Source organism: Capsicum annuum, chromosome 2 (genome assembly GCF_002878395.1).
Source record: "Capsicum annuum cultivar UCD-10X-F1 chromosome 2, UCD10Xv1.1, whole genome shotgun sequence".
Lineage (NCBI taxonomy): Eukaryota > Viridiplantae > Streptophyta > Magnoliopsida > Solanales > Solanaceae > Capsicum > Capsicum annuum.
The window spans coordinates 134417653-134443566 of NC_061112.1; the positions used below are offsets into that span (position 1 = coordinate 134417653).

Below are 25914 nucleotides of genomic sequence, written 5' to 3' on the forward strand. Positions count from 1 at the left end.
ATCAATTAAATATATTTATGATCAAATATTTACATATTAAAAAGCATGTTTTTATTTTGGTAGAAAACATCCAATCTAGTTTTCTTTTTTTGGTTTTTTGATGGACTCCTAATTATATGGGAACTCAAACTCCTATATATGGAAACTTTTTTTCTTTTAACTCTTGGTTACGTTTTTTTTTCCTTTTTTCTTTGTATAAAGTTCTAAAATATAATTTATGTGACTCCTAAATGTAAAGAAAGTCAAATTCCTAGATATATGATGAGCTTTCATACTACCTTTTCTACACGTTTTTTTTTTATCATTATTTTATTTTTATCCTCAAATTTTCAATTGAATCTTCTACTATTATAATTAAAGTGGAAAAATAATTAACTAATATGAAAACTAATAATTAGATGACTATTTTTATGAGAATAACTATTTTTTTGATGATTAATATTTTTTTATTAGTTTGAGAATTCTAAATCAACTAAATTTAATTTTAAAAAGATTTACAAAAATTTATAAATAAATATAAAAACTTTAGAATAAAAAAAATTAAGAAGTACCAAATTTTTGAAAGTTTTAAGTACATAATAAGAATGTAATCAATGATTTTGTAAAAATTTGACTTTAAATATTAAAAAAAATTAAATATAAAAAAATTATCGTACCACAGTGGATGGTTCAAATTGATTTGTTTCTCTTAGCCCCTGACAATAAGAGAAAGAGGTACTGCATGAAAAACGCAAAAATGATTAACCATCAACCACTTTAAACTTGTGGCAAAATATATATGTCCTTACACTAAAATATATGTTTATGTTTACATTATTATACTAAAGTGCGAAGGAGTTTTGAAAAGTAATTTAAACTTTTTGCACTTTATTAAAAATCTCCACAATAGAAAAAATTATTTAATTTTAAATAATCAAACGTTACACGTGCGAGGCACATGTAGTTAAACTAGTAATATTAAAAAACTAGAGCAAAAAATAAAAAAAAAAATAGAAAAAGCTCAAAAAGAGAAGAAAAAATAAAATGACATTGGAGGCTTTTTAGATATGCCACGTGGGATGAACTACAATTCTCCTTTATATATATATACTAGAAGTGCAAGACCCGTGTCAGCACGGGCTCAACAATAAAACACGTGGATTGCAATTTTTAAGTTTTAAAATTTATGTTGGAGTAGGAAGTTGGAGCAATAGAATGTTTTCATTGGTACGATAAAATATACTTATAAAATATATTTCTGTAAATTTTTTATTAGACTTTTCTTTTGTATGTATTCCTTCTATTGAAACGTAGGAGTCGTTTGTTATAGTGTATAAATTTTCTTTTTGAATAGAATTTTTTAGTAATATTTGTATTAGTAATGCTTCTATTAGTAAATGCTGGTATTATTTATGTTAACATTAGTTCTTATACATTGTTTAACGTGCTGCATTAAAATTTACCTTTTCGATTTTGATATATTTAAATAAATTTTTTTTTTTAAAAAAAAAGAATTGCATATACATTTTAAGATTCATTCGATATCTAGCACGGGTTTAATATATTAATTTTTATCTCAATTTATATGACACAAATAGAATTTAGATAATCAATCATACTTTTAATAGGTATTTATATAATTTAATTTGTTAACTATGGTAATTTATAATATTTTAATGTAATTTTTAAATAATATGTATTATTTTTCTTGTCCAAACTTTTGTGACATTGATAGTCAATTATATTTTAAAAATAATTTAAGTTTTTAATTATTGTGATTTATGATACTTTTCTTCTATTCCAATTTCAGTGACACTAATATAATTTCAAGGGTCGATAAAATATTTTATATCTTTTAAATCTTTTAAGTTGTTAGTTATTGTAATTTCTAGTATTTTTCAGGTATTTTTTTTGAAATATATAACATATTAAATTATTTTTAAATATTTTAAATTGTTAACTATTATAATTTATAATACTCTTTATATAATTTTTTTTTGAATAATATATGCTACTCTATTTGTCCAGTGTTTTGTGTCAACGATAGCCAATTATATTTTTAAAATAATTTAAATTTTTTATCATTGTAATTTATAATATTTTTTCTATTTTAACTTATGTGGAACAATGCTTAAATGACCATAATAATTAATTAGGGGTGATATAGTAAAACGTAATAATTATTATTTATTGTTTTTATTATGTATATGTGTTGATTCAAGAAGAATTTGGAAACATTTAGAAATGTGTTGAATGTTAAAAATATTAATAATCCATTTGGTGCTTCTTGATTTCTCTACATTTATCTCTTGTTAGTTTTTGCTCTTTTTCCCTTTAAATACATTACTCTTCTCGTCCAAATTTTTATGGCATTGATAGTCAATTATGTTTTAGAAATAATTTAAGTTTTTAATTATTGTGATTTATAATACTTTTCTTTTATTCTATTTTCAGTGACACTAATATAACTTCAAAAGTCGACCAAATATTTTATATTTTTAAAATCTTTTAAGTTGTTGATTAATGTGATTTCTAGTATTTTTCATGTAATATTTTTGAAATATATAGCATATTAAATTATTTTTTTCTATTTCAACTTATGTGGCACAATGCTTAAATGACTATAATAATTAATTAGGGGTGATATAGTAAAATTACGGTTGAAGCAGACACGTCATAAATATGTATTTTATTTTTTGCTTAAATATTATTAATTTTTTAATGTATAAATACCTTATAATAATTAACTAGGAGCAGTATAATAATTAATTAGGAGTGATATGGTACAATTACGGTTGAAGCAGACATGTCATAAATATCTATTTTATTTTTAATTAGATATTATTAATTTTTAATATATAAATAACTTATAATAATTATTTAGGTGTGATATAATAATTAGTTAGGGGTAATATAGTACAATTACGGTTGAAACAGGCATGTCATAAATATTTATTTGATTTTTTAATTAAATAATATTATTTTTTAATATATAAATAATTTATAATAATTAATTATATGTGGGCTCCATCATATTCAATAGGAGGAGCATCAATGACAAAGTGGTAATTTATTGGAATGGCATGAGTTGTAATTAATTCAAAATGGAAGGACTTTTCTTATAGTTGTTGATAAGGTCCAAACATTAAAACATAAAATACAATTTTCCTAAATAAACTAATCTTGCAAAGTTTTTTATAGACCTTAGTATCCTAAAACTTTGTTTTAATACCCATAAGCTAACATGTCAAAACCATTATTTCTAATATATAGAAAAGAAAAGAAATATATATATATATAATATAATATAATATAATAGAAAAGAAAAGAAAAATAATATTTTTAAAAATAATTTAAAATTTTAATTATTGTGTAAAACTTTTTCTACTCCAATTTAAGTGACATGATACTTAGATGACCATAATAATTAATTAGAGATGATATAGTAAAATCACGATTGAATATATTAGGAAAAAATTTAAATTAGGTGAAAATGTAATAACAAATAAGAAAGAAAGTAAATTATATGTTTGATATGAAATTAAATAAATAATAAAATTTATTTAATTGCATCAATTATAATTAATTTTTATAATAAATTATCATTCTACTAATCAATTTACTTAAATATATTTGAAATAATTTTATACATAAAAATAAAAAAGATAAATAAGATTGAAAAATAAATGGAAGATAGAGGCCCATATATGTGGAAATATGTGTAATGGTATTATGATAAATTTCTTTAATGACATTGATTGTAATTAAAGAAAAAATAATGAATTTTTATTCAAACTTTTGATGAAGTTTCAAAGTCCAAATATAAAAAATAATTAAATTAAGCTTATAATTTATTATAATAACTAAATTACTATTAAAAAAAATTTATTATGTCATTTCCATCCCATGATGAAACCAACTTTTCTAAATGTATATATTGATTAATACCCGGCCCTAAATCTAATTGAAGTTTTTAATTGAAAAGAAAAAAACCCTAGGCAACTTAGGTTCCCCCATTGTAGACTAGTGTTTGTCTCGTCTTCCTTGCAACTACTACTATTCTCGTTTGTGGTTAAAGAGTAAAGTTAACACCAGGGTCTTAAAAGGTGTCTGGTGAATGGAAAAAACTTTATGATCAGTTTTCTACCACTTGGTGCACTGACAGTAGAAACGAAGGGAGGATTAGTCTACAGGTGCTGCTGTGGGGATACTTGCTGTGCTACTAACTTTCAATTTTCTTCCTCCTGAGGTGAGACGTAATTTTCTACTCTGTATTTTGCTCTTTACGGATGCTTTCTGTTTTCATGTTGATAATTTCATGGTTCTACTGACTTAATTAACATATAGACAAACAAACCTATGCGTATTACTAAACATATGTGACAAGTGCGGAGCCACCTTTGGACAAGAGGCTTCGGAAAATTATACTATTTATTTATGCATGGTTAAAATTATTTTCTTATCTATCCACAGCAGATGTTGACCCCTCGGCTAGTTCGTATGTTCACTTCTGAACCCTCCGCCATAAGCTAACATGGTTGAATTGGGAGCTGACTATCGTTGAATTGGCAAAACTGATGTTTTATTTGGAAGAAATTGTTGTCACTAGACAATCTAATACACATTTTAAATGAGATGATATAGTGTCTTTTTCTTTAATTAAATCTATCTAGTTAAAAATTGAGCTTTTAGTAATCAATAGAAGACCACAATTGATTTTAGGTGGGCTTCCTGTTATTTTTCCTACTCCTCCAACGTGAATCTCCTCTTTCTTTCTTTCTTTCTGTATTTGACATCTCCTTGTTCCGTTGGTGTTTCACACGTTTCTATTTTCAGTATTCTTCTGATTTTGCTTGATTTCACCTTGGTTGTAGCAATAAAGTTTGCATCTTGGGTTTCTTTTATCCATATTCAATTATAGTCCAATGATCTCTTGATTATTTTGTTGCTCACTTTTTTTTGATATTTAATTATTATTTTTTTTTTGATAAACATGGTGTCTGGGCCAGCTTTCATGCACCTCTAAAAAAATCCATGGATACTAGGTAACTCTGTCCACCAAGTCTAAGGCTGGGATAGATGGGAAGAATCACCTAGTGTTTTTATGCCTTTGCTTGGATTTGAACCCGACACCTCAGGTTTTCAGATAGTACTTTAAGAAAACAAAAACACACCTTTGGCAGAATGAAACCTTAAGCTTTTTCTTTTAGAAAGTACTTTGAAGTTTATTACTCAATTATATGATCATGCATAATTTATATCGAAAGTGAAATTAGAGAAGAGGAGATTTCTAATGGGTGTAAAGTGATAACTTCAGCTCCTAGATAGGGGAATTTGGGGGAAGGGGTGGATTTTCCATATACAGAAACAGAATATTGTCATGGGCTGGTTGCTTATAAAGGAGATTTCGGATTATTAGCCAGATGCTATTGCTTGTTTGATCTTGAAGGCGTTATTAGATAAAATTGTGAAGTGGGTGGTGTTTCAATGTTATCTTAATCTTATTTGCTTCCCGTGACAACTTTTTCTATTGAATGTGGGAGCTTTTATTTTCTAGTGTTAATGTCATGGTTGGATGTGTATAGAACACTACAAGTGTTAAAAGCCAGTGTTATTGCCCCACCAAATTAAAATTATCAATTTGTAGTTAAGGGGGAGTTTTTCTTGTTGATACAATGAGAAACGTCAATAGAATTTAGCTGCAAAACCATAAGCCACAAAAATTCAAAAAGGGGAAAAGAAGCAGAAAACGTGAGGCGGACTTTCCTTACAAAAGATATTGTTATTTGAAAGCAATAATCGTGTTTGGAAGAGATCTATTATTACTGCCCATGCCTTTTTGGGCAAAGAACTTTCTTTGTTGAAGAAATTGAGGTCAAACTTTGTGAGGTCGATCTTCGACAAGTTTCTAGTCTTTTTCGATAACCTGTATATTAGATGATAATTGTTTTTCTATAATGATTTAATTAAGTTAATTTTTTTTCATTGGTTTAAAGCCTATTTAGATAAATGTTTTATTGACTTGAATGTTTCGCTTTGGGAATTAGTGATGTGCGTGAGTAATTTTAAAATTGGTGATATAGAGAGTTTGGGAGTTAATCAGAGAACTTACTTATATTTGTATACAGATAGAGGAAAAAGTATCTCTTTTATCTTGATATATCTACAAGAAGACCTTTTTAAAATGCGGGCAAATTGACCAGTGTGGATGTATAAGACAATAGTGAAACTAGTCACAACTCCTTGGTTTCGGTTTCAGAGTAAGTCTAGATGGGATAAGTAAATGAGCACTAATAGAGGAATTAGATATGTACTCTTATGAAGATAGTCACTGCAGCCATGTATTAAACTGCGATACACTATATAGTCCTCCACTTCTAAGAGTTTATAGTCCTCCAGAAGGCAATTAAACAAGTTGTTTTTGGCGAATTGGCTCTTCTCATTCATTTAGATCATTTTTCTTTGTTCCTTGTCAGATGATGGATGATAAAGTTGTACCGGAGCTTACTGTGGATGATAAAATTGTGACGGAGCTAACTATCCCGGAAGATGTTGCCAAAGCATTATTAGTTGTGACAAACTCATCTTCTTTAGAAAAGGCACTGGAGAAGCTGATAGAACTTGCCAAAGAGGCGGGTGGACGCTTAGATCTGTCGTCCAAAAATGTTGTCACCACTGTCCTCCAGCTCTGCCAGTCTCTGTCATCTATCTCTTACCGTCACCTCCTTTTGTTGTCTCTTAAGGTACTTAGAAATCTGTGTGCTGGGGAGATAAGAAATCAGAATGAGTTTCTTCAACAAAGAGGAGTTGTAATTGTTGTGGATGTTATTATGTCTATAGGACTTACTCCTGATCCTGACCATGCGATTATTCAAATTGGACTGCAACTTCTAGGGAACTACTCAGTGGATGGGGCAGAACGCCAATGTGATGTGTGGTACCAATTGTTTCCTCATAAGTTCTTGAAGATTGCTAGAGTAAGGAGCAGGGAAATATGTGATCCTTTATGCATGGTCATTTACACTTGCTGTGATGGTACTGATGAACTGTTGATGGATTTATGTTCTGAGCAAGGGTTGCCCATTCTGATAGAAATTCTGCGTACTGCATCAGCCGGTAAAGACCAGTGAATTTTGTAATTCTGATATATTCAAAACTCTTGTTATTTGATTATTTTGGTAAGCTTATCCTTTCATACTCTTTTGCAGTTGGTCTTAAAGAAGAGTGGTTAAAGTTGCTTCTCGCAAAAATTTGGATTGAGGCTTCCTACTTTTCATCAATTTTCTCCAAATTACATTCATATCCTTCCGTTGAGAACAATGGTGGTGTTACATCTGTAGCTAATCAATTTGTTATTGAGCAGCCTTATCTGTTGAGTATACTTTCAGAAATCTTGAATGAGCGAGTAGAGCATATTGTTGTTTCTCATGATTTTGCTTCAAGTATCTTTGGGATATTGAAGAGTGCTGCTGTGGTCGTTGACTTTTCAACAAGAGGGAAAAGTGGTCTTCCGGTAGGGTCTGCTCCTATTGATGTTCTAGGATACTCCCTCACCATCTTGAGAGATATTTGCGCAAGTGATCACACGACAAGCTCTAAGGAAGAAAGTTCTAAGGATGTCGTGGACTTACTTGTTTCCTCTGGGCTTATTGAGTTTCTTTTGGACTTGCTTCGAGATCTTGAACCTCCAACGACAATTAGGAAAGCAATGAAGCAGGATCAGATTAAGGAGGGGACAGTATCTTCTTCATTTAGGTGTTGTCCGTACCAAGGTTTCAGGGGAGATATCGTTGCCATCCTTGGAAATTGTGCTTATAGGAGAAGGCACGTTCAAGATGAAATTAGAGATAAAAATGGGATCCTTTTACTGCTACAACAGTGTGTTATAGATGAAGATAATCCTTTCTTAAGGGAGTGGGGAATCTGGTGTGTGCGGAACCTATTGGAAGGGAATGCAGAAAACCAAGGGGTTGTTGCTGATTTGGAGCTTCAAGGAACTGTAGATGTTCCAGAACTTGTTGGACTGGGGCTTCGAGTAGAAGTTGATCCTGCAACTCGACGTACAAAGCTTGTGAATGTCCCATGATATGTTAGGAGATGAAAGTAAAAGTTGCCGCTTCTGAAGTTGATAAAGACAACTGATTATTCAGGAGACTTGTTTCTGGTTTCACTTAAGATTGATTGACATGTTCTGGGATGTCCATAAAAGGTAAACACATGACTTCATCTTACTAAAATTTTAGTAATAACCTGTATTTTACCTACAAGGAACTAGACTCGACAGCGCCTGGTGATTATTATCGAACCATGTGCTGTGCTTTACTTCCCTAACTAATTACATAACACCCCCCCCCAAAAAAAAAAAAACACACGTATTTCCTTTTTTCAGTCTCTCAAAAAGCTTGATTCAAAATGTCTGAGATACCTTCCATTCTCGCGTGTGGAAACTACTCCATACTTTCATTAATTGTCGTCTTTAAAATGAAAGTACTTAGTATCCATGAAGTTTTTTTTAGGTGATTTTTCATTATTGATTGGTGAAAACTCTGTTGCTTATTTTATAGTCGTTAATGTGTTTCAAGATATAGTTAGCTGTATTTGTTCCATAATATTTCGTCCACATCAGTTGCTTGATAATGTTTCATCTCTAATTTGTTTAACTTTTCCCAAGTTAAACCTAGGTTGACAGGCTTAATTTCAATTTATAATTAGTGGAAAAACTTAAATTTTGTTAGATTTGTAATGTTCGAGTTCCTCATGTATAAAATTAACCAATATGCCATTCAATATTAGTAGCTAATTTTCTGGAACTTCCATTACACATGAGAAGGGGAGCCTTGGAGTAACTGGTAAATTTGCTGCCATGTGACCGGGAGGTCATAGGTTCAAGCCTTGGAAACAGCCTCTGACAGAAATGCAAGGAAAGACTGTGTACAATACACCCTTGTGGTGCGGCGCTTTCCTGGACCCTGCGCTGCTCTGCGCATAGCGGGAGCTTTAGTGCATCGGGCTGCCCTTTTTTTTCCACAACACATGAGCTCAATGGTGGACCTAGTTGAGATTTCATGATTGCTGTAGAATTTTAGTGTTAGAAAGAGGTAGATTTGATGAAAGATATCATGGGTTGCTAAAAAGTTCTGATAGAAGTTCTATTTTTAGTTATTTGTTTATTGAAGTGCCTATATTCTGCTTCTTTATGGGTACGTCCACTTCTGGCACTGTATAATTGTAAAATATTGTTGTATGACCAGTTAACCTGCATTTCTGCCATGTTTCCTAATTTTTGCACATGCATATTCCGTGCAAGAGGCAAATTCATCCTGTCATTTCTGGTAGGAATCATTAGCAACTTTCATGTTCAGAGAAGTGCATTGACTTACTAATACTGGATTTTCATATTTATTTGTGCTCTCTAGGCTAGAGGTGAGATTCAAAAAGTGCAATTCCTGCCCTTTAAACCTGTCAACAAGTGCACAACTATATACTTAGACTCAATGGCAATTGACATAGGGTTAGCAAAGGTGACTTGAACAGGTAAGCCTTAACTTGACTATCACAAGACTTCTTACCACAAGAATAGTATGACTCTTAATTGTATGAATAACTGTACGTCATATTAATTATCAAAAATGAAATTACAGCTAATTAGTGTAGCACGTCTCGGTGAGTGTCCACTGCCGGAGCGTGCTTTGACAATTTCTCGAGATAGCTTTGCCGCAAATGTATTGAAACTTTTTTTCTTATAGCTGCAAGCATGAGATTCTGTTGCATCACTGCTTTTAATTGTGCATAGGGATTTTCTAATGACTTTTTTATCCAAGTGACCTTAATTGTCCTTAAAGCATCCTATCTTTCTTTTGTCTTGTTTTAGTCAATTACTATTAACTTTCTGTTTGACTTCATTATGCACTTGACTTTTGGTTGAACTCATGAAATATCTTTCTTTTGTCTTGTTTTAGTCAATTACAACTATTAACTTTCAGTTTGACTTCATTATGAACTTGACTTTAGGTTGAACTCATGAAATTCACTTGAGTAAAGCTTGAGTTGTATTCTCAGATGTATACTTGGAAAACCACATAGTTCTGAGAGAATAGAAAATCTCTCAGAACTTTTCCTTTGTTTTTTTTTTTGCCTCTCGAAGGTTTTTTTTTTTTTTTTTTTTTTTCTCTTTATGGAGAATCAGTGGAATCTAATGATGGTCATGTATATAGGTGCTCTTAGAAACAAGTATGCATAAAGATTTAACCCAGGACAATTAACTTTTATGTTTGGTAATTTGATAGATTGTGTTAATCATTAACTAATCAAAATAATTTTGTTCGCAGAGTACATTACAAACGATAAAGCAGGTGGATGTCACACCAAGGAATGAATACAGAAAATGGCAATGGATTGAGACAGTGCTTCTAGTTTTCCTTAGGACCAACCTTAATGTAGGAGTTACTGTTCTTTTTCCATGTTTAGCACATGTTTATCTCGTTTGAGACATTTGTGCAAGAATGTGTAAATATATACGCATCAATTATCAAAAATCTGTTCATACGTGAATGATTTTACTATTGTTTCTATCATATTTCAAATTATATAAGCAATCTCTGTTGTGTTCTTTATTGAGCTAAACTTTAGCCAAGAGAAATTAACCAAATTAGGTTGAAAAAGGCTTGGAGTGACCCTAACAAGAAACATTTTACTTGTAGGGATTTAATTGAAACACAAGTGCCATAAATAAAGGTGTGTGTATAATGTATTCTTTCTAAAATAGCTTTGATGAAAAAGCTCTTCAGTACTTGTCTTAGGGTTCTTTCTTATGTCAGCCAATGCATCTTCATCCACATGTTTTATTTCAATTACCTTTTTCACTTTTCTTTGTTCTTTTTTCACCTTTCCCTTCTAATGAAACTGAAGAACTTTGAGGGGGTTACTTTAGTCATTACACAAGTGCTAAGCCAGGTCTCTAATGGCCAGCCTGGAATTTGAGAAGCATCCAAAGAATTCCAACAAGCAGCCTAGAGTTTCAGTAAAAATCTTGTCTTTAATTGCTTCTCAATTCAAACATTTCATCTTCAGAAAAGTCCCTATTATCTTAGAAGCTATTAGCAGTAGTGGTTTAACTATGTAGTAAGATTTTCTTAAAAATCTTTCCAGCTGTATACTATAGTACTACTGTACTAATAGTAAAAGTTTGCTGAAATTATTTTTCTTAACATTCCAACCAAACGACCCGTATAATACTGTTCCAACTTTTGTACCAAACCTCATTATAGAAACATAAGGAAGTGCTTCAAAAATTGCAGAGACTTGTCACTGTTCCAATTTTCTTGTCGGTTCACAAGGTCATTATTGTCATTCTAACCCCACACCAACATCAAATCCAACGCATACATGCGCATTGCAGTTAAAAATAATGCACCAAAAGCTACCTTAAAGTCCATTTAACTTTCAAGAATTATTAATATATGCTTTTATTTTTTCTTATGCCTTACTCCAAATATAGATCTTGCTAGTCAAAAACCCCTTTGCTCCTCTTATTACTAACAACAAAATTTCCCAAGATAATGCAATCTTTACCTGAACCTGAAACAGAAGATGATACAAGAAAACCTCAAGCTTCTCTTTAATGGCAAATACTAAAAAGTTCCCTCCTTTCTTCTTCTTTGTTTTCTTTTGCTACTGCTGCTTCTCTGTATCAAGTTCGAGTTTTGTACCAGGTAACCTATTTGAACCAATCTTGAAAAAAAATCATGTCTTTTTTGTGTGTGGGGTTTCTTGGTTTTGTGTTTCTTTTGCTTATGAATATGGTTCTTGAATGGGTGTGTTGCAGAGATAAAAGTGCAGCAAGACAAAGATGAGCCATATGTGGGAGTGAACATAGGTACAGATGTTTCCAATTTGCTTGCACCAGCAGACTTGGTCGCTTTTCTGCAATTACAGAAGATAACACATATAAGGCTTTATGATGCTGACCCTGATATTCTGAAAGCACTAGCTAAGACCAAAATAAGAGTGATTATTAGTGTGCCTAACAACCAAATTCTTGCAATTGGTTCCTCTAATACAACTGCAGCTTCTTGGATTGGGCGTAATGTGGCAGCTTATTACCCTGAAACTCTTATTACAGCAATTGCAGTTGGAGATGAAATCTTGACCACTGTGCCAAGTTCAGCTCCTTTAATTATGCCAGCAATTGAGTCACTTTATAGTGCTTTAGTGGCTGCAAATTTGCATACCCAAATCAAGGTTTCAGCCCCTAATGCTGCTTCCATTATTCTTGACCCTTTTCCACCTTCCCAAGCCTTTTTCAATCAGTCCATGAGTTCAGTTCTTACTCAATTGTTGCAGTTTTTGTCAAGGACAGAGTCACCTTTAATGATGAATTTGTATCCTTACTATGTGTTTATGCAGAATAAAGGGGTTGTTCCTATAGACAACGCTCTTTTCAAACCCTTGACACCTTCTAAAGAGATGGTGGATCCAAATACTTTGCTTCATTACACCAATGTGCTTGATGCAATGATTGATTCTGTCTATTTTTCCATGAAAAATCTCAATGTTACAGATGTGGTAGTTCTTGTTACTGAGTCAGGATGGCCTTCAAAAGGGGATTCTAAAGAGCCTTTTGCTACTATTGACAATGCTGATACTTATAACTCGAATTTAATTAAGCATGTATTTGATCGTAGTGGTACACCATTGCATCCGGAAATCACTTCTAGTGTGTACATATATGAGTTATTCAATGAGGATTTGAGGTCACCCCCATTGTCCGAGGCAAATTGGGGGCTATTCCATGGGAATTCAACGCCCGTTTACTTGCTTCATGTGTCTGGAAGTGGTACATTCTTGGCTAATGACACCACTAACCAAACGTATTGCATAGCAATGGATGGGATTGATAAGAGGACAATGCAGGCTGCTCTTGATTGGGCTTGTGGACCGGGGAGGGCAAATTGCTCTGAAATTCAGCCAGGGGAGAGTTGTTATCAGCCTAATGATGTGAAGAATCATGCTTCATATGCATTTGATAGCTATTATCAGAAGGAAGGGGGATCTCCTGGTTCTTGTGACTTCAAGGGAGTGGCCATGATCACCACAACTGATCCAAGTAAGTCTTAACATAATCTTAGTCTATATGTATTTCTTTCTATTTCAAGAAAAAATTAGTTCAACGCATTAAGATGAAGTCTTGAAGTTCTAGTTGTGAATTCGTGAGCTAAACTTAGTTTGCAACAATGAGAGCAGAAATGGATGACAGGAAAGTTAATTCTTTGTTAGGTGATTTAAGCATTTTGTCCCAAGCTATGTCATGTTCAACATTTTGAATTAAAATATTTTGTGAACCATACCATTTGGAAAAAAAAAAAAAAGATCCAATTAATAGATAATTTATGAACTATCGAAAACAGAATGTTTGATGGCCTTTCTTAGGTTGATACAACGAGACATTGACACTGTAATCACGACTGTCGCATTCTGCAAATAATTGATGTGCTAGTGGTTTCCAGACCCACAATGGAACTTTAGTGCCCGCTTGGATATGGAACCACAAGTGGCTCTCATTCAAATTTGGATGGTGGGAAAAAGTTAGGAAACATGATTTCAATTTTCTCATAGTTTATATTCCATTTTAGTTGACACACAAATAGAAATGTACTTGATATCAATTATGTAACATAGCATACTTGCTACCAAGTTGTGACCTAATGGTCAATAAAGCGATGAAAACCGTAATAGACCAGAGTTCAAATCTCCACAAAGACAAAACAACTTTACGTGATTTCTTTTAATTTGCTAAAGCTCTGGTGCACATAGGCAGGACCGGACACCACCACACCACCACCATCAACATACCTAGTGTAGTCCCAAAAAGTGGGGTCTGGAGCGTAAAAAGAACCAAATTCTTGTTGGCGATTATTTATGACAAAAAAAATCATAAAAATCAAATTTTGAAAACTCCTTTGTCTTATTTATACTCTTCTTCAAAATCTACATACTATGTGGTACAAGGGATTCCCAGCATCTTGTAGAAAAAGAGTATGTAATGTAGAATTTGAAGAAGAGTATTTGACTTTCATTATTTTGATTTAGTTTTTTTTATTGGAGTAGTAGGACTATGTTACTATTGATAGATTTCACTGCGCTCGGTATATCTACTATACGACCATGAACTAAAATATGTCGATGGTTAACTAATTGACGGGCTGCGGGATTTGTTGGAGCCGTACCCAATCGAAAACGGATGTTATCCAAGTGCATTTCAAGTAATTGTAGTAAAACTTGACCTGTTGACCCCTTGGCTTTTTTGGCAATACGAACGTATTTAAGTAATTGTCGTTCTGTAAGACCATAATGAAAACTCAATTTTTGTTTTTCTTCTAGACGAATACGATAATGAGATTTGTTTCCGGAAAGTGGGGTCTGGAGGGGACCGGACAACACCATTGTAGAAAAAAGAAATACATTAATAATAGAATGGAACCATGGTGCCCACTTGGATAAGGAATCACAAGAACTCATATGTTGTTTTGTAGAGTTTGAACTTAACCAGAATAAAATACTTAATTGTTCATATATACGTTTAGCCAGCAACTGTAGGGCTCCACCTGTTTCCTTTTTTTAGTGAAGTCTATTCTAAAATTATTTAGCTGAAGCTCTGAACTTGTGTCTTTCCCTTTGTGGGGAATATGTGCAGGTCACGGGAGTTGTATATTTCCAGGAAGGTGAGCATGATTTTTGTCCCTTTTTTCCCCATACCATTTGTCCTTGTCTTTTCTCATTTCCCTATGCTAGTTTTTCCGTTTCGCTTGATGATTATCTCGTACTTACAATCGATAAATTACTAAAAATGCAGCAAGAAGGTAAGCAATAAAACTAGTCAAGTAGTGAACGCAACACAAGCAAGTGGAGCAAACACTGTAAGGTTTCATGGAGCAAAGACAAGTACATTTAACAAGAATATGCATGTTTTATTTGTTGTTGCCTTGTGTTTGTTATATTATTCATTGATTCAGGTGCAATTAAGGTAGTTGTTTAGCAGAAATCTTTTTCATTGTTTAATAAAAAAGTCGTACTAGTTCATTGTGGAGAGGCAGTGATGTTTTGCAGTGGAGTGCTTATTCTGTGAATGAATATTTTTTTGGGATGGATCACATGTAAGGGATTCTTTGGTGGACCTTTTTGTAAAAATGTTGTATCTAATGAGATTCTTGGAAGATATGTTTACTTATAATACCAAAGTCCCAAGCAGGAGAAGTGGAAATCTTGATTTGGCTCGGTTTAAAAAAAAAAAACGTAAAAATAACATAAATACCAACCATTTTGGAATTAATTATACTCTTTCCCACTTTTTTAATTACTTTACTTTCTCCCCTTATTAATTTACATAACATAGCTAATATATACATAACATTTTGTGTATATGTTGGAGATTTTTGTAATATGTTTAGGAGTTGTGATTTTTTTTAATATTGAAAACATAAGTTGTGTATTTGTGTAATTTTTAGAAAAAAAAAAGGTAGTTGAATAATTGAAAAGTTTAGTAGATCAAAATCAAGTAAACATTTTTATTTGCTGTAAAACTATTTCCTTATAGTGAAAAAAAAAATAGATCAAGAAAAATGAAAAAAGGATTAAAGAAATAAAAGAATGTGGTTTTTAATTCTAAAAAAGCAGTCCTCTGGCTCTCTTTTGTTTTTTGGGAGCCAAAACAGAAAACAGACCTTTTTGGCTCAAAAGTAGAATTGTTTTTTAGTATAAATAAAGCACCTACTTTAGTTTTGTAAATAAATAGGACCACTAGTAGCTCTTTATTTGTGTTTATTTTCATTTATGTGGGTAAGTTTCTACATGGTTATGATTCTTTAAGGAATAATTGCGTGCGGTGCCTTTGGACGATCTAGTTTACAAAATAGCCAGCAAATATATAGTATATTTAAGTATAATATACATAATTGGTGTATAAATTTTTATATATTTCGGCCATGTTGATAACTAGGTTTGGACGAGCAGTACATATATTACTCCCTCCGTTTCGAAATAAGTGAATTACTGGGGTATTTATTGATGTTTTAAAATAAGTGAATCATTGATTTTTTTTTTTTCAAATTTACCCTTATGATTTGACAACCAATTAACTTTTAAAAAGGTATTACAAGGTCAATTTTTTCTTTTGTTTGGGGTAAAAATAGAAAGTTGTATTAAATTTATGTCTTTAATATTTTTTTCTTAATCTGTGTGTCAAAATTTAACAATTCATTTATTATAAAATAGTAAATGGAGTGAGTATTAAGTTTTCCTTTCTTTAATTCATAGGTTGAATAGGTGGAAATAATGGAAGAGCCCACACGTTGGTAGTGAGGCTGCTTCATAATTATAGTTTGGGGGTCACTCTCAATTACTACAACTTATAGACTAGAGATTTGGATTTATTGCATATTGGCAGTTTATTAAATATTGATACTTGTTGGCTGGCCTTTCAATATATATCAATTTATCAAACCTGATGGCCTTCTAGCCCATTTGTGGAGTGTAGGTGGGACTTTAGTAATTAGTAAATATCCACTAAAAAGGAAAGAAAGCAAGAATCATGTTTGCTCTTTGTTATAATTTCAGTGGCTATTGCTATGTCTCAATATAACAAGAGAAAAGACATGACTTCCTCCGAACTTATCCTCCCAATTCACTTTAGCATTTAAACTAAATCTTCATTTATTTCTTTCTTTAACATCTTTAAAATGTATTTATTTCACCCCCAATACTGACATGACATTTTTTTAAAAAAAGAGACACGTTTATTATTTAAAAAACAAATTTTTCTTCTTCCTTTCCCACTTATTTTACACACACACACACATATATATATATATAAATACTCCTCTCTTCTTCAATGCCCCCCCCCCCCCCCCCCCGCCCCTTTCACCTCTCATCCCCTCCGCACCCCACACCTCACATCATTTTCTTCTCCAATACATCAACAAACAACAACACCCATTTTCTACAACAATTAATTCCTCCATTAACAACTTCAAACACATCCTCCAACAACAGTTTCCTCCATTTTATTTTTATTTTTCTCCATTAATACATTCTCCAACGAAGAAATTGAAGATATTAAATTGCTTCATTTACTCAGTTTGAAGAATAAAAAAATTGAAAGAAATTTTCGTAACTTTTATTTTTAAAGTTAATTGTTCCTTCTCTATTTTTTATTTATGTTTATATCTTCAAGGGTGAATTTGGTGGTTGAAAACGTTGAGAGAGTTGGATTGAAGGTTGAAATGGTGTTTAATGTTGGAAAAATTTTAATTTGATATTTTTGTGATTTTTCTCTAATGATGTTAATTAAGGAAAATGAAAAAAAATTGAATGTGAGGATGGGGGTTGGCTAGAAGGAGAGAAAGAAAAAGAGGGGGCAGGGGCGGGGATGGGTGGTTTGGAGAAGAAGGAAAATGAGGGCGGGGGTGGAGGAAAACTGAAATTGAAGGTGGGGTGGGAGGTTGTTAATGGAGAAAAATAGAAAACAATGGAGATGGGGTGGGTTTAATGGAGGAGAAGAGATGGTTGCGGGGGGGTGGGGGGGGGAGGGGCAACGGGGGAGGAGAAATGTAAAGAGGCGTGGGGTGGGCAAGGTGGGATGGGGTGTGTGAAGAAGAAAGAAAATGGGGTGGGAGTGTCTTATTTATTTAATATATATATATATATTAGTTTAGATGTAAAGACGCATATAACTCACTTTTTGATGAGTTCAAACATTATATTAAATAACCTATTGAACATTTAGTTTTATTCATATATATTTTTAATAGCCTAAAGAACTATTATTAATAAATAGTTCACTATTTAGTTTGATTCATATATATTTTTAATTCAGGTCATCTCCTAAATAATATAAATATTTAATTTTGAAAGTTAACAATGGAAAAAAGTTAAATGATTGCATGTTCCTCTTATTACATATTTGTTTTAATATACAATAATATTTTCGTGATGTTGTTAGTTTTTTATTCTTAAATTTAGTGACGGAATTTATAACATTACATCAGATGCCACATGCTACATTGTCTATATTGAGATGTACGTTAAATTAAAGAATAAATCAGTTTGTCTATTGGAAAAATGTAATTGATGCTCATCTAAGTTGATTCGATTGCGTATCTAGATTGGTGGATGTTTGATTTCTTAACCCTCAACTTCTTCACTAGTTTTGTCAGTATAATAGAATTCAACATGTGTATATATATATATCTTCTTTGTTTTCATTCAAAATCATTCTTTAGGGTCAAAATTTTCGCTCGGACAAAAATTAGTTGGATCAAAAAATTATAAAAAGATGATTTTGTCTAAAAGATAGTATTTTAATGAAGGGTAAAAAATTCAAATCACTTTTCTAAGAGTCTTCACACTTTTAATATATTATAGATTTTATATATATATATATATATATAAAATAGTAAATATACATTTGTTATTTAAAAAAAAATATAAAAATAATGTGTGGGGGATTAATTTTTTTAAGAAAAATCGAACTTCTTACGTGGCAATGACGTGGCAGTGATGTGACGTTGATGTGTAGGCGAGTGTAGCATACTCTCCGTTGTGAGAGTGATATTCAGTTTTAAGGGGTGAAATTAATACACTTTAAAGATGTTAAGGGGTAAATAAACAGAAGTTAAGTTTAAGTGTTAAAGTGAGTTGGGAGGACAAGTTCGGGGGAAAATTGTCTTTTCTCATATAACAATATTAAAAAGGGAAGTGATGTACTAATCACCTTTTTCTTTGACTGAAAGTGAGTTGCACGGATTAATTTTATTCTAGATATTAACTTTGGTTGATGGTTAAACTATCGTTTAAAAATGTCATTTGCCTACTTTGTTGGGTTAAAGGAGCAGTAATAGTAAGGGGTGACAGAATGAAAAATACATGTTGTACTCGAAGCAAATGCTCGATTGATTGTTTTGTATGTGGAAGAGATTTGCTTGTATTTACCTCAACATAGATTAGTTGTCAAGTTCTGCTTCCTTGTGATCGTAGATATGGAGAATCAAAAGTGAGTTTGTCAACTTCTGTTTATGATCCTCTAGGAGTCAGTAAATTGTGCCAATGTTTCAGTTTTGAATGCCCGAGTGAAAAGGAAAGATATGAGTTCACGTCTTGCATTTATACTTTATGATGACACTACTTTGATGTTTAAAAATGAACCTTGTGTTGGAGGAATTAACACTTTTTTGAATTTTGTGATATATGAATTATCTTACTTTATGTATTAGGTGAATAAGGATACATGTATTGTTTTGTTCATGAATTAAGGATCAGAGTGCAACTTTTAGTAGTAGTAGTATTATATTTTTAGTACATGTTGGACGAAAACATCTAAGTATCTATGCAAGATTAAACACTTATGCAAGTCAAATTGGAAGAAGTAAATTGAGAGCTCCGACATTGAGTACTATATTTACATTCCTGAACAGATAAGCTTGAATGAGAAGATTAAAGCATCGCCCGTATTGAACAAATAGCTGTCCTGAAGCTGAAACATGCTCTTTAGCAGCAAGATAATAGGGAAAAAGGGGCACGTGCACAAAGCATCCCGTGTTCACGCATGGTCTAGGAAAGGGCCGCAACTCAAGGGGGTGTAATGTTAGGTAGCCTAATTGCATTAGGGGCTGATTCCATGGCTCAAATTCATGACCTATAGATCAAAAGTCGTTGCACCAAGGCTCCCCTTGAGCTGGATAAGACAAGATCATCAGACCATAAACCTGCTACAGTTTATTGCTATCATTTTGGTTGCTACTTACTAATAGGCTTAATTTACTTCAAAGTTCTGCATTCTTTTACTTTTCTCATAGTATCTTGAATACGATTTTAGTTCGAGAAAGATCAGTGGCGGGGCCGGGAAGACGCTCATAGATTGCATATAGAGCAGTATAATCCTGAAATTACACCTGAGTGACCTTCCATGTGATCATTTGTTGATTAACCACATTATAATCTGCTCCTGTCAGCTCAATTACAGAAGGTTAAACACTTTATTATAGTCCAACGAATATGAAAAACGAAGGTTGAAATTCTCAAACCACAGAAGCAATTTTATGCATGTCAACAAACTTATATGATTAGAAGATGTGTTGTGAAACTTAAAACAGAGTTGGGCTTCAAAGCATATAATGTTTTTTTTCATTGTGTCCACAATGAAACTTGTGGAAATACACAAGTTTGGCTAGCTCAATTTCAATCAGCCCAGTCTCTGTTTGCACATGACGATTATTTGTGCTCCAACTTATGATTTTAAACTGTCAAAACCATGCTAATTGTAATTCAAGTTACACACCTCAACTTTTTTACGGTCGTTTGTGCCTTCAATTCGGCATTCATTAGACCTAATTCACAAATCAACCTGTTGAAAACTTTAACAGATCAATATTCATTTAAGGATGAATGGAACAGTGCAGATACACAGGATACGGATAAAATCTTAGCTTCATGCCCTTAAAAGAAATTTTATAGAAGGAAAGCCTTGGAACAACAATAAAGTTTTCTTGTGTGACCGTGGGTCTTGAGTCTGGAATCATCCGCCGATGCTTGTGTCAGGATAGACTTACATCACATCCTTTGAGACACGATGCTTTCCTGCATCCTGCATGAATATAGAATGTTTTGTGCCCTAAATTACCCATATTTATCATGGGAAGAGAAGTATGCATGGCTGGCAAAGAAGTTCCTTCCAGGAGCATACCAATGACTCTTGCCACTAGCCATTTTGATGTGGATAGTTTGTACAATGGAAATGCTTACCAATAGAAAAAGACATTTGTTTTGAAAAGAATACATCTCTTTGATATTATGTTGGTATAAATTAGAATATTGTTGACATTTCTAAGAGAGAATAAGATCAGGAGAAGAACAATATAGTCACTACATATGTAAGTGTGGTAAGTGGTAACAGGCTTCTTGTATCCTCAAATAACCTAGAGTTGGGTCGTTTGTGACAAGGAGAAAAGTTATACAGGGATTAACAATGCTTGGATTAGCAATGGAGATTAGTAATGTAGGAATTATAGTTTTGGAATTATTTTTTATTAAGTGTTTCCAACTGTCGCTCCTTATCCTCCCGAGGAGCCATCATCTTCTAAAAGGCCGGCACATAGTGGTTTTTCTGATTCGTTTTATGATTTAAATTGTTGGAACAGTGTTGATGAGAGAACTTACACATCAACTCATCGGGAAGAGCTGAAATATTATCTTCGGACGGCACCAGAGGATCGCAGACGACGGATCAACACGTTGGATTGGTAGAGGAGTAATGAAACACAACATCCTGTGCTTTCAAGATTAGCTAGAGATATCTTGAATGTTCCAATGTCAACCGCTGCATCAGAGAGCGCCTTTAGTCAGGGACGACAGCAGCTTGGAGACAACCGACACTCATTGGGAAGCAATGCAATGAATGTTCTAGTTTGCCTCAGAGATTGGATTAGAGCGGAAAGAAGAAACCATGGAATGGAACCGGAGCCGAGCGACGAGCTGAAGCTTGAAGAAATTATGACTTCACGGGAGAACTCAGCAGAATCAAGTCCAATGCATGGTTTTGCCCCCGTTGACTTCGACTATCCTATGCAAGTTCCCGTTAATATTAACATGAATGAGTTGGAAAAAATGATGCATAATTTGTAGATTTTTCATTCTTGTAAATTATAAATTTTGGATTATTTTGCAATCAATAAAATTCCCCTAATCCATTCACTCCTTAGTCCTTGCTTTTTATATTTTTTCATTTAACGATTTAAAATTTTAAATTGAATTTCTAGTTTTCTACTTTAAATTAAAAACTTACTTCTAATATATTATTAATTTACTACCAAATATTATTAATTTATTATATTAAGTAGCATATGTTTTGTATATTTGTGCATATATCTTCTATAGAAGTGTATATTTAACGTATACATGTGTATATGTTTTATAAATTAGTATATAAGTATATCTATATATATTGTAATGTATAAATAATGTAGTATATTTTATAAGTAGTAGTATATATACATTGAATGGTGCGTATACATGTGTATATATCTTCTATAGAACTGTATATTTAATGTATACATGTGTATATGTTTTATAAATTGGATATCTTCTATAGAAGTGTATATTTAACGTATACATGCGTATATATTTTATAAATTAGTATATAAGTATATCTATATAGATTGTAATATATATATAATGTAGTATATTTTATAAGTAGTAGTATATATACATTAAATGGTGCGTATACAAGTGTATATATCTTCTATAGAAGTGTATATTTAACGTATACATATGTATATGTTTTATGAATTAGTATATAAGTATATCTATATATATTGTAATGTATATATATTGTAGTATATTTTATAAGTAGTAGTATATATACATTGAATGGTGCGTATACACGTGTATATATCTTCTATAGAACTGTATATCTAACGTATACATGTGTATATGTTTTACAAATTAATATATAAGTATATCTATATATATTGTAATGTATATATATTGTAGTATATTTTATAAGTAGTAGTACACATACATTGAATGGTGCGTATACCCATGTATATATCTTCTATAGAAGTGTATATTTAACGTATACATGTGTATATGTTTTATAAATTAGTATATAAGTATATCTATATATATTGTAATGTATATATATTGTAGTATATTTTATAAGTAGTAGTATATATACATTGAATAGTACGTATACACATGTATATATCTTCCATAGAAGTGTATATTTAACGTATACATGTGTATATATTTTATAAATTAGTATATAACTATATCTATATATATTGTAATGTATATATATTGTAGTATATTTTATAAGTAGTAGTATATATACATTGTATGGTGCATATACACGTGTATATATCTTGTATATTTAACGTATACATGTGTATATGTTTTATGAATTAGTATATAATTATATCTATATATATTGTTATGTATATATATTGTAGTATATTTTATAAGTAGTAGTATATATACATTGAATGGGGCGTATATATGAGTAATTGACTAATTGTGTATATGTGTATATATTTTTTAAATTCTAATGTAGTATATACTATATATATAGTATATATATATTATTTAACGTATTTATAATGTATATTGAAAGAAAGTTTTTTTTTTATATTTTTGACCGGGTTTGACCGAGTTTTGGTGGGTTTGACCGGGTTGGGTTAAGTGGGCCGAGTTAGGGTGGATTTTAAATTTTTTACTGTTTGACCCAGCCCGGCCCATCTAGCACCAAAACCGACCCTCAACCCGATTAAAATAGAAGGGCCGGTTCTGAGTTGGTCCGGCCCAGCCTGTTTGACATCCATAGTGTGTACTAAGGCCAACTAAAGGAATAGGGTGCAATCGTGTAACAATAGTTTTTTTTTTTTAGGTTTCCTTCCGGTGTACGGTATCCGCATTGGAGTCCAACTAATCATACGCTCCCTACCAATGATTTTTTGATATCCAGGGCTCGCACCTGAGAACTCTGGTTAAGGGAGGAGCAGCCCCATCCGCTGCACCATATCCTTTGGTGATGTGTAGCAATAATCAATTTACGCCCGGACAATATTTTAATTGAGAGATAGTTGATTTCGCAAATTACACTGGAGAATTTCATTTTTCTTAAATTTATTTATAATCAGATGTTTATTTTATTTTTTATACATTGACAGTGGAAAATCAGTTAGTCTTGCACTGTTAATATATTTAGTCAACTCTTTACAGTAAGTATGAATATGTTCTGATATCGTACAATTGGTTAATCTATAAATAGTAATGTGGATGTGGAGTCTCGAAGTCTCTTGTAATGTGTATAGTATAATCTAATAATACTTTTTCATTTCAATTTGTTTCCTTTTAATCCTTTTAATAAAGAATGCATTTTGTTTGACAATTCTTTTAACTTTAGCTTTTCCTTATACCATATGTTTAACAATACAAAGTTAATTTTCGTGCATTTTTTATACCTTTGATTTAATATCATAAGATTCAAAAATAATACTTACTTTCTTAAACTTCATGTTAATTTACAACTAGATCATCAAATTAAAACGGAGGAGGAAGTAACAAATCTAAATTAAATTGGATATAAATATTTAATTCCAAATCTAAATTCTGAAGGGAATCAGTAATTCACGTACGCCTGAACCCCTACTGAGTTTTCAGGTAAAATACAAATTGATGTGACTTATAACTTTGTGACTTTCTAGATTTTTGATAAACTTTACTCCACTAATTTTTACCAAAAAGACAAATCTATTACTGCAGTCGGCAATTTTAATTTCTTCCTTTGTCACCATTTTGGCTGAATCCAATTCAATTTTAATAGCTGGCACGTACAGTTTGACCACACTATGATCCTTTAATTAGCACACAAGAATGATATGCTTTTTTGGAAAAATAATAAATATTAAACATTGTTCACCGTCAAGTTAAATATAAATACAACTTTCTTCTCCATTTAAATAATAAGTACTAATTATAAAATGAGTCAAATACTATCTGTTTCATAAATACTCAAAAAGTGCTTTTTGAAACAATCTGTTTACAAACAATTGAAGAAGAAAAAAGATAGTACTTCCTAAATCAATTTGCAAACACACCGTATATTCTTTTCAAAAGTATTTTAAAAAGGTTATCTCAAAATAAATAGTTTGTAGAAAGTTGACCAAATAAATTTTATATACCATTTACTCAAGCAGAATTCCAAAGCAGTAGTAAACAGATAATTAAAAATGTTTTACGTTCAGAATTCCATTTAACATGTTTTGAATCTTTTTCGTTTTGTCCAAGATTTACGTACTTAAACAAATGGAAAATGAAGCATTAGATCTCACATTTACAGCCTCTTTAATGATTGGCAACATGTTGGATTCCAACCAATTGCTGGTTGTTGGCATCAAATAAATATAGGAATCCTTTAATTTTTCCACAGGGTTCAAAATACAAAGAATTAAACACAGAAAGAAGTCAAAGAAGGTTTTATATCTAATATATGTAAAAAATATAAATAATTTTAATTATACATATACATAAATCGTATAATTTTTCGTCGAAGAAGATTTAAATGAACTCCTCGATCTTATCTAGCTTCGCCCTGTTTGGCACAAGGTTATTTTTTGTCGAAGAAGGCTTGAATGAACTCCTTGATCCCATCTAGCTTAGCCCTATTTGGCTCGAACGTCAGGCAGAAATATCCATGTATCCAAACAAATGAACAGAAGAGCATACCAGGAAGCCCACAAGAAGATGATTTTTGAATTCTTGGCATTAACAATTGATCATGCATGTGATTACAATTGATGCTTCATAAAACTTGGGGTTTTGTGATGCCAAATATAACAATTTTATAATCTTTATATCTAGTTGATGGGGGGAACAAATTTATAATGCAAACTCAGATTAATTAAAGGCTTCATTATATTGCCTGACTACATTAAGTATTACATCCACGAACATCAACTAACTATTTTGCATTTTTGCCTAGGTTATTAAATTTTCTATCTGATTTTTGGGTCTAACTAGTTTTTGTTCTGGATATTGAAAGGAAAAAAATTCTACTTCTTTCATTTTAGGAGTACTTTAATACTATTTGGAGAGCCAAAATAGTATTCTTTGAAAGATTTTCTTTTGGAATCGAATTCAGCCTTCGTCTACCGCTCAACCACGAACTCGTCACATGAAACTTGCCTGTGATTTATGAGTTATTGCACAATAAACAGATTATCACAAAGTGTTCACCACATAGCGTTCAACCGAAAGGCAGAAACTGTGACAAAAATTGTGATTTCCCCGAGATTCCAATAAACAGATTTTGTTTCTCTTACAATTCTCACGTAATTTGGTACCATATATGAGTTGAACCACTTTTAGGAGACATTTCTCTTCCATAAT

At 31.8% G+C, this 25914-nt stretch overlaps 2 protein-coding genes across 5 annotated transcripts; both read left to right on the top strand.

Annotated features, from left to right (window-relative positions):
• Window positions 1-3942: 3942 nt before the first annotated feature.
• Window positions 3943-10553, top strand: LOC107859595 (ataxin-10). Of its 4 annotated transcripts, XM_047407062.1 has the most exons (5): window positions 3943-4228; window positions 6456-7095; window positions 7188-8188; window positions 9396-9513; window positions 10308-10553. In XM_047407062.1, exons 2-3 carry the CDS (start codon window positions 6456-6458, stop codon window positions 8063-8065), a joined length of 1518 nt encoding a protein of 505 aa, XP_047263018.1. In that variant the 5' UTR covers window positions 3943-4228; the 3' UTR covers window positions 8066-8188; window positions 9396-9513; window positions 10308-10553. The 4 variants fall into 4 exon arrangements, with proteins under 4 accessions (XP_047263018.1, XP_047263017.1, XP_047263019.1 ...); XM_047407061.1 differs by lacking the exon at window positions 9396-9513; XM_047407063.1 differs by lacking the exons at window positions 9396-9513; window positions 10308-10553 and adding an exon at window positions 8776-9389 and having other exon boundaries at window positions 3946-4228.
• A 484-nt stretch (window positions 10554-11037) lies between these two features.
• LOC107859596 (glucan endo-1,3-beta-glucosidase 1) lies at window positions 11038-15208 on the top strand. Its single transcript, XM_016704648.2, has 4 exons — window positions 11038-11690; window positions 11804-13084; window positions 14672-14699; window positions 14831-15208. The coding sequence occupies exons 1-4, from the start codon at window positions 11600-11602 to the stop codon at window positions 15003-15005; spliced, it is 1575 nt and encodes a 524-aa protein (XP_016560134.1). The 5' UTR covers window positions 11038-11599; the 3' UTR covers window positions 15006-15208.
• The last annotated feature ends 10706 nt before the right edge of the window (window positions 15209-25914 follow it).